Below are 11,712 nucleotides of genomic sequence, written 5' to 3'. Positions count from 1 at the left end.
ATTTATTGGGACGGGGAGCTCCGTGGCTTTGCCCGCAGTCAGACGGGTGGGATAGATGGGAAAGGGGGGGTCCTTCAGCCAGAGGCTGAGGAGACACGGGGCAGCAGCTGTCAGCATCCACCCTGGCCTCAACAAGTACAAGGAGCGTCCCGCTGGTCTCCTCGCCCCCCGAGGGTGCAGGCAGGAGATGGAGGGCGTTTTGCGTGAGATGCCCCCGCGTAGGGCTGATCACGCTCTGGGAATCCGAACCGGCCGGCGGTGCCCGCGGAGGAGCAGGACAGGCCGAGGCTGCCCGCGCTCCGGGCTCTGCGGAGCCCGGCCGAGAGCGGAGCGGCTGCCCTGAGGGGGAAGGGCCTCGCGCTGCTTTCCCCCAGAATATTTCTACACAATGGAATCGAGGATTAAAAAATAAGACGAAGGAAATGAAAGGTGTTCACTCTTCAAGAACATGACTTTAAGCCCTAAATCCCGATTCTGGGACGGGGAGGTGTATTGTGAGTTAAAGGATTATGCTAGTGTAACATATTACCCCGAATCCCGCATTCCCCCCGGGATAATTAGGACATAGTTTGGGCAAATTGCAAACCAAGACAGCAGGATAAATATAGCCGCCGCGGGCTACTTCTCTGCTGCAGAAAACCTGCCTGGGCCTTTGTAGATATTTAAGTGTTTTTCCCTTTCTCCTGTTCTTTCATTTTACTCCTCAGTTTTCCTCCTTCTTCTGTTCCCTTTTCTTCTCCTCGTTCCTCCAAAGGCCCCGATCTGTAGGGACGTGCTGGCAGGAGGTCACTCCGCCCTGCTGCCAACCCAGCTCGCACCGGGGCTGCGGCTCCCGCGCTGCCTCCGGCCTCGTCCGCGCTGGGCACCCGTCGGGGACAACGGGGGCGGCCGCCACCGCCGCCCAGCGGACACGGGCGGCCCTGCACCTCCTTCGGGCCCGCCGCCTCTGCTCCCTCACCGGCCTCCGGGCGCAGCACCGGTGCCTAAAGCCCGGCGGCAAACCGTACGGCTGGCTTCCCCCGGCTGCCCGCGGGGCGGCTGACGGCCGTGTGGAGCCGTCGGGACGAAGCGGGCGATGCTCCGTAGCAACGGGCTGCCCGCGGGCAGGCTTCCCTGCCGTCGAAAAACTTCTTCCGGAGTGCGGCAGTGGGGCCGGGACGCGTCCCGCCGCACTACCCTTCGGGTGTGGCACCGGTGACTGATGAATCCCAGGGAAGCACCACGATTTATACCAGCGAGGACCCAGAAGCTCCTCGCCCCGCTCCATACGAGGGAAGGCCGGACCCAAGCCGTCGGAAGAGGAGTCGAAGGCCGCGGCACTCTCCACGTTGGCATCTCTCATGTCGGGGCGCAGCTTCGCATCCCACACCACTGTCCCGCGGCTGCGGCATCTCACGTCGGATCCAAACACTCGCAACGAGTTACCAGCTGGACACGGTCTCTCGCTCCCGTTGAGCTCCCCAAGCGCTCCCCACACTTCTCCGCAGCTCTGAGCGGGACGGCTTCCCCAGGAAACAAAACGCGGTGGGAAACGGGGTGGAGGCGCATCCGCGTTGCCACCACATCCGCATAGCAGTGTGCAGGGCCGGACGGGGCACTCCCGGTACGGGGCAGGCAGAACGATGAGGGGGTTAGAAAGGACCCTCGTGTCCTCACTCCCCGCTCCTCATTTCAGGCTGGCGGGGGGCTCCCATCACCGGGGCGGCCTCTGTATGCGGGGCGGAAATGCCAGTGACCCTACACCTAAGGTAGCCCCTAGTGCCCTCGCTGAACACCAGCACCCGAAAAATGCTTCTTTGGGCTCATCCTGCCCTAATCGTTCCCTGCGCCTCCACTGCTGTGCCCAGTTCCCTTGTGCCCCCGAGGTTAGGTGCCGCGGATGTTTTGGGGGCTGGTTGAGTCTCGAGTCTACTGGAGGCCGGGAAGGGAGGTGTAGAGCTGTTGTTCATAGGACCCTGGAAATGGCAATTCCTACTAAAATAAAACTCGGAGAACTCTAAATCATTCATTATCACCTTTATAATTACTCTTCTAATTAGCTTGACACGCTGTTTCATCAGAATTAATACGACGTCTTGTCGCTGGCACTTCCTATTATCTGACGTTCAACCAGGGAACTATCCCGGGAACACCAGACGATACTCTCCGGGAGGATCCACTCCGGTGACCGGGGGAATAGGGGCCCGACGGGGCGGCGGCGGCGCGGACAGGTCCGGGAGGGAGCGGGGGCGCGCACCCGCCTCCCGCGGCCGTGCCCGCCGCCGCGGCTGATTGGCTGCGGCCCGGGCTGCGTCAGCCCCCTCGCGGCCCTCCGCCAATGGGGGCGGGCGGCGGTGGCGGCAAAAGCCCGGGTTTATAATAAACGGCGGGGGGGGCCGCGGCGGCTGTGACGTCACGGGGGGAGTCGCCGCCGCCGAGAGGAGCTCGGTGGGCACGGGCGGGCGCGCCGCAGTGGCCGGTGTCCGCCCCGCTCCGCGCCCGCAACTTCCCGCAACAAAGTTGGGTAGCGGCGAGCCGGCCCGGCGGCGATGTGGGGCTCGGCGAGGGCCCCGCGTTAGTGTCACCCGCGCCGGCGGTGCGCTGATTGGGGTAACCCAGTTCTGCCCCCCCACATCCCTTCTCCTCCACTCCCGGTGAGACCCCCGCGGCCGCCCACGGGGATGCGGACGCGGCGCTGAACGGTCCGCCATGGAGGGGCCGAGCGGGTCCAGCTTCGGGATAGACACGATCCTGTCGGGTGGCAACACCGGCAGCCCCGGAGTCATGAACGGAGATTTTCGCCCCCACGGCGACGGCCGGCCGGCGGATTTTAGGAGCCAGGCCACGCCGTCCCCCTGCTCAGAAATCGACACGGTGGGGACGGCGCCCTCGTCGCCCATCTCGGTGAGCATGGAGCACCCCGAGCCGCATCTAGGGGTGGCGGAAAACCTCCCGCCGCCGCCGCACCACCTCCACCTCGGCCCGCACCCGCCGCCACCGCCGCCGAGTTTGCAGCCGTCGCCCCCGCAGCCGCCGCCGCCCCAGCTGGGCTCGGCCAGCTCCGGCCCCAGGACTTCCACATCTTCTTTTTTAATTAAGGACATTTTGGGCGACAGCAAACCGCTGGCGGCGTGTGCACCTTACAGTACCAGCGTCCCCTCTCCCCATCACACTCCCAAGCAGGAGGGCAGCGCGGCCCCGGAGAGCTTCAGGCCCAAACTCGAGCAGGAGGACGGCAAAGCCAAGCTCGACAAGCGCGACGACACGCAGGGGGACATCAAATGCCACGGTAAGTACGGCCCGGCCCGGCTCCGCACCGCCTCGGCCGCCGGTAAAACCGGGGCCGCTGCGTTCGGCCTCATCGGTGAAACGAAAATCGTGGGGAAAATCTGCAGTAGGAGCGCTCGCTCTGCCGGGACCACTCGGTGATCCTCGCTACCGCGGGGATGAGGTCGGTAGGAAATGAAATCGCTTTTTTTTTTTTTTTTGTTTAATATCTGTTGACCTTTCCTTCTCTTATTCTTTTCTTTTTCTTTCTTTTTTTTTTTTTTTTTAAATTTAACTTCCCTGTTTTTAAGAAAATAGCCCAAGCAGTGGGATCGCATGGGAAATCAGACCGTATTTATTTTTAATGCAAATGCGCATAAATGATTCTCCGGCTTTCTAAGAACCGGCTCCTCAGCTGCACTTACTGCCTTCAGCCTTTTCATTTTTGCTTATTCGATCTAAAATAAAATTAAGATTAAAAATTCTACCTCCCCAGCAGTCAATAACAAATAAACGAAAAAAACAACTTTTAATTAAAAATAAAATAATAATAATAACAACTCGGCCCGCGGTCGGCAGAGGGAGGTTGAAGGGCTTTGTGCGTTTGGCAAAACCCTCACGTTTCCCCTGCGCCGGGATGGAAGGTTTATTTTTCCGTCTTCAATTTTTTTTTTTTTTTAAATTAGGGATTTCATGCTGATGGGGAAGCCCCCGCCGTGCGGGGTTCGGAAATGAAAATAGCGATGTGTGCGTGGGAAGGGTAAGGGAGGAAAAGAGTAAGGAAAGGCGAGCAGGGAGAGGAGATATTTTCCCTTCGGCGTCGGCAGAGCTGCCCTCCCCGCAGGCAGCCCTGTGCAGCCGAGAGGCAACAGGACACATTTTCCTTATTTTGCCGAATTGAGCTATTTTCGCCAGGCTCAGAGCAACGAGGTGCCCGCAAGTGCCGCTCGTTTTGCTCTTTAGCATTAGCATACGAGTGCCCAAACCAGATGTACAGTCTGGTCTGGCCATTTTTGTGTGCACCAACCTCCCCAGTGGGTCAATTAGGGAGATTATTGTTCTTCCTGCGGGGAAGATCAAGGAGCGCCACAAACCCGGGCCCGAATGGAGCAGGATTGACAGATCGATTTCCCGGCGTTTCGGGCCGGGGGGAGAGGGCGAGAAAATAACGAAAGCCCTGTAGTTGGCAAGCGGAGAGTGGAAATCCCGCCGTTCCCTGGACAGGCTCGCCGCCGCCCCCCGCCGTACTTGACCGTTCCCCCCGCGCCCCGGAGGAGCCCCCGGGGAGGGGGCGGCGGGGCCCGGTAACCGCGGCGGGGCGGGGCGAGGGCCGAACCGGTGTCCCGCCGGCCCTCACCGCACTTCGGCTCACTCGCAGGGACAAAGGAAGAAGGCGATCGGGAGATCAGCAGCAGCCGGGACAGCCCGCCGGTGCGCGCCAAGAAGCCTCGGAAGGCACGGACCGCCTTCTCCGACCACCAGCTCAACCAGTTGGAGCGCAGCTTCGAGCGTCAGAAGTACCTGAGCGTGCAGGACCGCATGGACTTGGCCGCCGCGCTCAACCTCACCGACACGCAGGTCAAAACCTGGTACCAGAACCGGAGGTAAGACGGGCCCAGGCGGGGCGACGGCCCAGGGTCTCCCTGGAGAGCCGGGGGGGGGGGGCGGGCAGGCGCTGCTGGGTTCCTGCCCGCGGTAGCCCAGGGTGGTGCGGGGTGCTCCCGACGGCTGCCCCGCGCCCTTCCCGGCGGCAGGCTGGGGGGTCCAGTCCCTGCCACCGCTGCCGTGATTTTCTGTCTTATTACGTACGGTCGCAGCCACCCTAATTCTGTCGCAAACCATTAGTGTCAGTGCGCTGCTATCTAACTGCGTACCACGGTTATTAATTTGGCCGTAGTCACCGTATGCATGTGTCGTGGGGTGCGGGGCTGGGACGGGGAACAGGGCACAGCCGGGAAGATCGCACCGTATGCGGGCCCACGGGGCCAAGTGCGCCCCGTCGGGGCCCCGGTGGTGCGGGGCCGCGCAGGGGAGGGGGCTCACCGCCTGCGGACTCCCGCGAAACCGGGTTAGGTGTCCCATCGTGGCGTCCGCCCTGCAACCGCCTCTTGCTCCTCCCGGCAGGACGAAGTGGAAGCGGCAGACGGCGGTGGGCCTGGAGCTGCTGGCCGAGGCCGGGAACTACTCAGCACTGCAGCGGATGTTCCCCTCGCCTTATTTCTATCACCCCAGCCTGCTGGGCAGCATGGACAGTACGACGGCTGCCGCGGCGGCCGCAGCCATGTACAGCAGCATGTACCGGACTCCCCCCGCGCCGCACCCCCAGCTCCAGCGGCCACTGGTGCCGCGGGTGCTGATCCACGGGCTGGGGCCCGGCGGGCAGCCGGCCCTCAACCCCCTGGCCAACCCCATGCCCGGCACCCCGCACCCTCGGTGAAACGGCACCGCGGTCCCCGCAACGAGCCCTTCCCCTCCCCGTCCCCAAACAAGCCCCAGCACCGCAGAGGAGGAAGCGAGGGGAAGCCGAGGGGCAGGAGCTTCTGCAGGCAGCCACCGGCCACCGAGGGAGGCGATCAGTCAGAGCAGGGACTCTTGAACCGTGAACCCAGAGCCAAGCCCGTAAGTGAAACGACCACACGCGGGGGAAGGCGGGCAGAGCCGCGGGGCGACCCGCCGACCTCGGCTCCTGCGAGGCAGGACTTGGAGCTCGGAGAGAGAGAGGGACGGAGGGGGTGGAGGAGGAGAGGGAGAGGGAGCCCGAGCCCGCCGGAGAGACAAATGGCTGCGGAGGACGGAGGGAATGAGAGCGCCTCGACCCCCGCCCGGCGGAGAAGACCGGGGAAACGGAGAACTTTGCACTGATTTTTCTCATTACCTTATTTTTTTTTTCTTATTGCAAAGTGGCATGCTCCCTAATGCGAACAGAATTGTACAGACCGAGTGCTGAGTGCTATATCATATTTATTATATGTCGTCCAAAAAAAGGAGAAAAAAAATTTCACTTCTATACATTAGTTTAAAATGAACGAACGTGGTTCTTCCCTCTCCCTTTTCATGTCTTTTTGGATTCAGTAAAATAAATGCTTAGATGATAAAATATAGATTTTTTTTTTTGTGACTGAAAAATTACAGGGGAAAGGAAAACAAAAAAGAAATAAACTTTATCTTTTTTTAACAAACGTGAAAATTCAAGGTAGCTAATTTCTCCGTGACAAGAACTCAAGAAATTCAGAGTAGAAAAGGCAGATGCCACTTTTTTATTTTCAATATTATATTGAACACATTTTGAGTTTTAGGCTTGTTGTTTCTTAACTGGCGCTGTTTTTCCCTACCTGTATTTTAAAGGAAAATCAAATCCCCCCTCAGGTGTCGTGCTCCTCGCTGTTATTTTAAGCACCTGGGCAGGGCGGCGGCGGGTAGAGGCTCTGGCCCCTGGGGGCGGGCGCAACGGGACCGTGCAGGACCTGGGGATGTGGCCCCGGCCCGGCAGCTGTCTCCGCAGGGAGCTGGGACAGGCAGTGAGCGCCGGCGGTCGGGGTGAGTAACGAGGGGAAACAGGCAGGGAGGGCAGAAGGGTCCCGGTGGACACGGAGCTCCCGAGCCCCGCTGGCCTTTGAACTTTATTGCTGCGCGTGACCGTCTCACCCGCCCTTTCCCCTGGCAGGCATCTTTCCTGCCGAGCGCTTCCCTTCCCTATGCCGGCCGCTGGATCCCGCGGGGGTAGAGGGGGTAGCAGGTTGGGACTGGGGGCTGTGACCCTCCACTGGGCTCCGGGGACGGCTGTGTCCCCAGCCTTTGGAGGTGAACACCCCCCTGTGAAATTAGAAAGTTATATAGCAATTACCCATAAAACATTCATAAAGTCCCGTATTATCCTCTCCTCTGAGGGTTTGGCGCTTTTTTTTTTTTCTCCTCTTTATTTTTGCTCGTGAGTCCCCTTTCTTTCGAGACAGAAGGGAAAAAAAAAAAAAAAAACCAAAACGAAAAAAGGAAAAGAGAAGCCTCCGGGCACGTTTATTTGGGCTTTGCTAATTAGCGAGCGGCTTGCTGATTTCTGTGCTAATAAATTCGCGCTAAAACCATATTGACCTTTGCCTTGATCTAACAAAAGGGGAGCGGGTCGGGAACGCCCACTTCGGTTTTCGCCCGTGTTGTGGCAGCCGCTGACTATTCCCCCGCGCCTCCTCCGTGGCCCCCAAATACCCCCCGCAGGAATGACCCGGGAGGGGGTCCCTAAGTGGCCAGAGAAATCTGTCTGCCCGCATTGCCACCGAGGTTTTCCCGGGAAACGCACCCTATGCGGGCTGGGGAAGGAGGTAGGAAATTTTGGGCTCGTTAGGGCCTTTTCCTGAGTCTAAACAACGAATCTCTCATGAAAGGAGGCAATGCAGCTGGAAAAGCTAGTCCCAGGTGGTTGTTCGTGATGGCTCGTTTTTGACTGCATAAACTCCCTGAAAAGTAGTGAAAACAAGGCAGGAAAGTTCATGCAAAATAGATGTGTCCCCCTCACGAGCAGGGCCGGCCGCGGGGTGCCCACCGGGGCAGGGTCTCTCGGTGCTTTGGGAACGGCAGAGGGAAGGAACGAGAGAGGAGAGGGGGAGCGTGGCAGGGCTGTCGGTGCCGTGTCGGATGGTGTCTAAAGCAGGGGCTACCAGAGGAGGTGGGCGAGGAACCACCACCTCCCCTGAAACGTATTTCCAGACTCAACTGGAAAGTACATGTAAGCCAGAGGAGATCTGGAGCAGGAATCTCTCTTTCACTCTTCCTTTCCCCGTTTGGGAAGTGGGCCTTTGTCCCGCTCCCGATTCGCACCGGAATGGAGCGGACCCGAGGTCAGGCTGCCCCGAGACGGGGAAGGAACGGGCTCCGTTGCTTGTTTAAAATCCCCGGCACACCGGCCCGCATTTCAGCGCGCTGCGGCAGGACAAAGAGCCAGGCGGGCGGCGGGCCGGAACGCGCGGGGCCACCTCCAGCGCGGTGAGCGGCGCGGGGCCAGGCATCGGGCGCGGCTTGGCGCCGTTGGCTGCCATGTCTTCCCAGACGCGCCGGCCGGGTTTCGTCCCCCTTTCCTTCCTCGGACAACTGCTTTCGCCGCGGCACCAGATTTGGTACTGAGCTGCTGAATTCCTGCAGTCCCGGTCCCTCTCAACCTTTCGCCCCTTCTGGGCGAAGGCCTGCTTTCGGCCCTGGAAGTGGTTGTGGACAAACAACCAAACCCATCTGTTGTCAGACGAATGGGATGGGGTCTCTCAGCCTTAAACAGCGGGAAATACCGGCACCCGCCGGAAAAGAGCTGGCTGTTGGTGCGCTTGGCGTGGAAACAGTCCGTGAGGCTGTAGCAGAGCTGTCAGTACGCGAGGGGCCGCGGCAGCCCGCGGGGTGGCCCGCAGTGTTTGCTTTCCCCGCACCGGACAGCGGCCCGCAAGGAGCGGAGCAGTTCCGGCCCCTCCATCCGCGGGGACTCCTGCACCTCGCCGGACGGCTGCGGCCCCGCCCGCTCTCAGCACCACGGACAGCTCCGGACGGCGCGGGCGGGCTCGGCCCGCACTCGGCGTCCTGCCCCGCGAGACCGCCCGGCCTTCCAGAGGTTGGGCTCGGCCGGGCAGCACGCGAGTCTCCCGTCCACCTGGACCTCGCGGCCGCCTTCCACGGCGCTTGCCGGAGGGCGATGGTGAAGATAGAGGAGGCTGACACAGCCTCCAGATGCCGAAGCGCCACCTGGCTCGTATCCCCGCCACCCATCTCCCCGGAGAGAGCCTCTGTCCTATCCCGGACCTGGCTCTTCGGCCCTGAGCTGGGGCTGTGTGCTAACTGTTTGAGCGCTGCCTCTGCACCAGCAGGAGGGGTGAAAAGCGAGACGGGACCGCTCCGCTTCCCCCGTGTCGCATCACTCCAGTTTGACACCGGCGCGGCCGCGGTGAGACCCGGGAGACCCTTTGGACACCCTATGCCCGATTCCCCTTTGGTTTGTTTCCTCTGGGCCGTGCTGTGTTTTGCAGGCGGGCATGCCGCGGGAGGCTCCTTCGGGGAACCCGTGGTACGCTCAGGCAGGTTTCGGCGACTCGCTGGCTCCAGCTCTGGGCTGAGCCGTCCTGGCAGCGGAACCGCGGGCGGGCTGCTCCGCCGCCCTTGGCTGATGGTCTCTCTTGCAGGATGCAACAGTAGGATGATGTTCAATCACTTCACCCTCTCGGGGAATTAGCCTGGCCATCGTTAGGGCAGAAAGTGAGAAGGGGAACTCCTCTGGAGTGGGGTACAGAGACAAGGATTGTCTTTGCCGGTCCGAGAGTGCTTGCCCTGGCGCCGGTGTGGCAGCTGGGTGCTCGGGAACTGAATCCGCTTTTCCAGCCGGGCAAGCGAGTCCGGCTCAGACGCTGGGAACCAGTAAGCAGCACCGAATGGAATTCCTTGCCGTGCCGGTCACCCTGGTTGCATTTACATGCCACTTGCATGTAACGCCGTTTTGGCTCTCCGGGGCTTGGCTATCCCTCCTGCAGTTTTTGGTGTTTCTTATTGGGGTGGGTTTTAAACTTTTGTTATTTTCTCCCTTTGCAGAATTTACCTTCCTTCAAATTTACATCACATTTTTGTGCAAATGCGTGTTGTAAGTCACCCTAACTCCTAATTGTAGCCCACTGGAAAACCTCGGTTCAGGCCCAGAGCGTAGAGTGGGTGCAGCTAGGCTGAGCTCACCTGTGGAAGGGACAAAACCCTTTACAATGTAAGAAATTTTCCAAGCCTAGGGGTGGCGGGAATGGGCGGCTAATAACCGTTTCAGGTTGGAATTACACGTTTTCCCCCTCTTCTATTCTGTCTTGCTGCTAAGCCCACGTCTCCCGCCGGTGACACCACCGGGTTTCTTCCCCAGCAGCCGATTTATCGTCGAGCTCCGTCTGCGAGGAGAAGGGGGTACGGGTAACCTGGCCTGTAGGGATGGCCCTTTGCCCTCGTCCCGCGGGAGGAGCCGCCTGCTATGTTTCGGGGACAGCATCGAAGTGACCCCCACAGTTCCTTGGGGGGCACAGCTGACGGGGTCGGAGACCCACCGGGACCGGCGGGGGTCGGGCGGGCGACCCCCGAAGGCGCCCCTCCTCCGTGCCCTCGTTTCACGAAAAAGCCCCAAACTTCTCTCCTCCCTTGGGCTGCTCCCGCCGTCCAACGGGCCGTGCGGCAGCCGGAACCGGTGCCTGTCTCTGCGTGTTTCCAGCCGGAGAGCAGGTCCAGCCAAGCGCCCATCGCATTAAAACTGCCTTTCCATATTCATATGCCCTATTTTTCACAAGTCGCTTCTATTAATGGAAGTGCACAAACGCCGGTCCTCAAAATCTGCAGATTTCAAAGGAACCAAAATAAGGCGCTTTGCGCTGGCAGCGATGGGTGCTGGGCTCGACGGGACCCCCGGGGCGCCCCTGCCACGGCCGCGCCCTCCCCGGGAGCAGCCGCGCTCTGCCGGGGGAGCAGTCGCGGGCCTCTGTTGCGGCGGCTCCCGGCGGCCCCCTCGCTGCCTCGGGCCGTGCCCCGCGGGGTCGGCTCTCCCGGCCCGGGCACACAAAAGTTGTCCAAGACTGTCTCGTTCCCTCGTCTCTGGGAGCCCATGTAGGGCGCTTTAATTGCCACATTTTCAAACCGAGGTAATGGTGGGACTGTCTTAGTAATTACCTTAATGAGATAACACCTTTCCTTTCCTGAACCTACTCATTATCACGCTTCTTTTTCAAATTCCAACTACAAAGAGCTATACTTGTAAAAAAAAAAAAAAAAAGGAAAAAAGGGGGGGTGAAGAGCTCTGAAATTTGTTGGAGGTCTCGTTCCCTTAAAGCAAGCACCTTCCATGGATCTCAGCATATGAACAGAGAACTGTACCCAGTTCTGGGAAAGGTTGCCTAGAAGTAAACTAAACATCTGGGGTACCCCTTAATTATTCTTGGTAGGTGTCTTTAGTTTGACCTGTAGGGATGTGAGGGTGTCAAAGTGATGAATTTTAAGATGTTGGGCTGTGAAGACGTGCAGTGGCAAGACTGATGGGTTTAGGAAGGGAATGGTAACAAGGTTAGCTGCATGTGAAGTGTGAATTGAGATTTTTGCAAAGAGACTGTGATTGCAGATGGGCATAATGTTGTACCCTTGCATGAAATCTTGCTATTATTGTATAATGGTCAGACAGAGTGTGAAATGACTTATTACTTTACTTTTATTCTTTAATGAAGTTGGGTAGGGAAGGAGAACTACCAGGAAATTGATAGTGGTGGTGCACAGAAACTATATGACAGGTGCTGATACATTAAATATTTATTTAGGTTTTTGTCACAAACCCCCTCCCAATTTTATGCTATGTCAGAAAGCAAACAAAAATACAACTAGTGGATCTAGACAGTGAAGAAGATTTAGTATTTTCTTCTCCATCCTCACTTTCTGCAGCATACGTGGTGGGTGTTTCTCTGTGGCAGTGCAGCATATACATAATCT

General features: G+C 59.2%; 1 protein-coding gene across 2 annotated transcripts; it reads left to right on the top strand.

Moving 5' to 3' along the window:
* The first annotated feature begins 2,470 nt into the window (after window positions 1-2,470).
* On the top strand, window positions 2,471-5,806 carry BARHL2 (BarH like homeobox 2). 2 transcript variants are annotated; one of them, XM_032696521.1, is made up of 4 exons: window positions 2,471-2,883; window positions 3,079-3,268; window positions 4,625-4,850; window positions 5,371-5,806. In XM_032696521.1, the coding sequence occupies exons 1-4, from the start codon at window positions 2,689-2,691 to the stop codon at window positions 5,681-5,683; spliced, it is 924 nt and encodes a 307-aa protein (XP_032552412.1). In that variant the 5' UTR covers window positions 2,471-2,688; the 3' UTR covers window positions 5,684-5,806. The 2 variants fall into 2 exon arrangements, with proteins under 2 accessions (XP_032552412.1, XP_032552411.1); XM_032696520.1 differs by having other exon boundaries at window positions 2,471-3,268.
* The last annotated feature ends 5,906 nt before the right edge of the window (window positions 5,807-11,712 follow it).

Source organism: Chiroxiphia lanceolata, chromosome 9 (genome assembly GCF_009829145.1).
Source record: "Chiroxiphia lanceolata isolate bChiLan1 chromosome 9, bChiLan1.pri, whole genome shotgun sequence".
NCBI lineage: Eukaryota > Metazoa > Chordata > Aves > Passeriformes > Pipridae > Chiroxiphia > Chiroxiphia lanceolata.
This window is presented reverse-complemented; position numbering and strand designations above follow the sequence as displayed.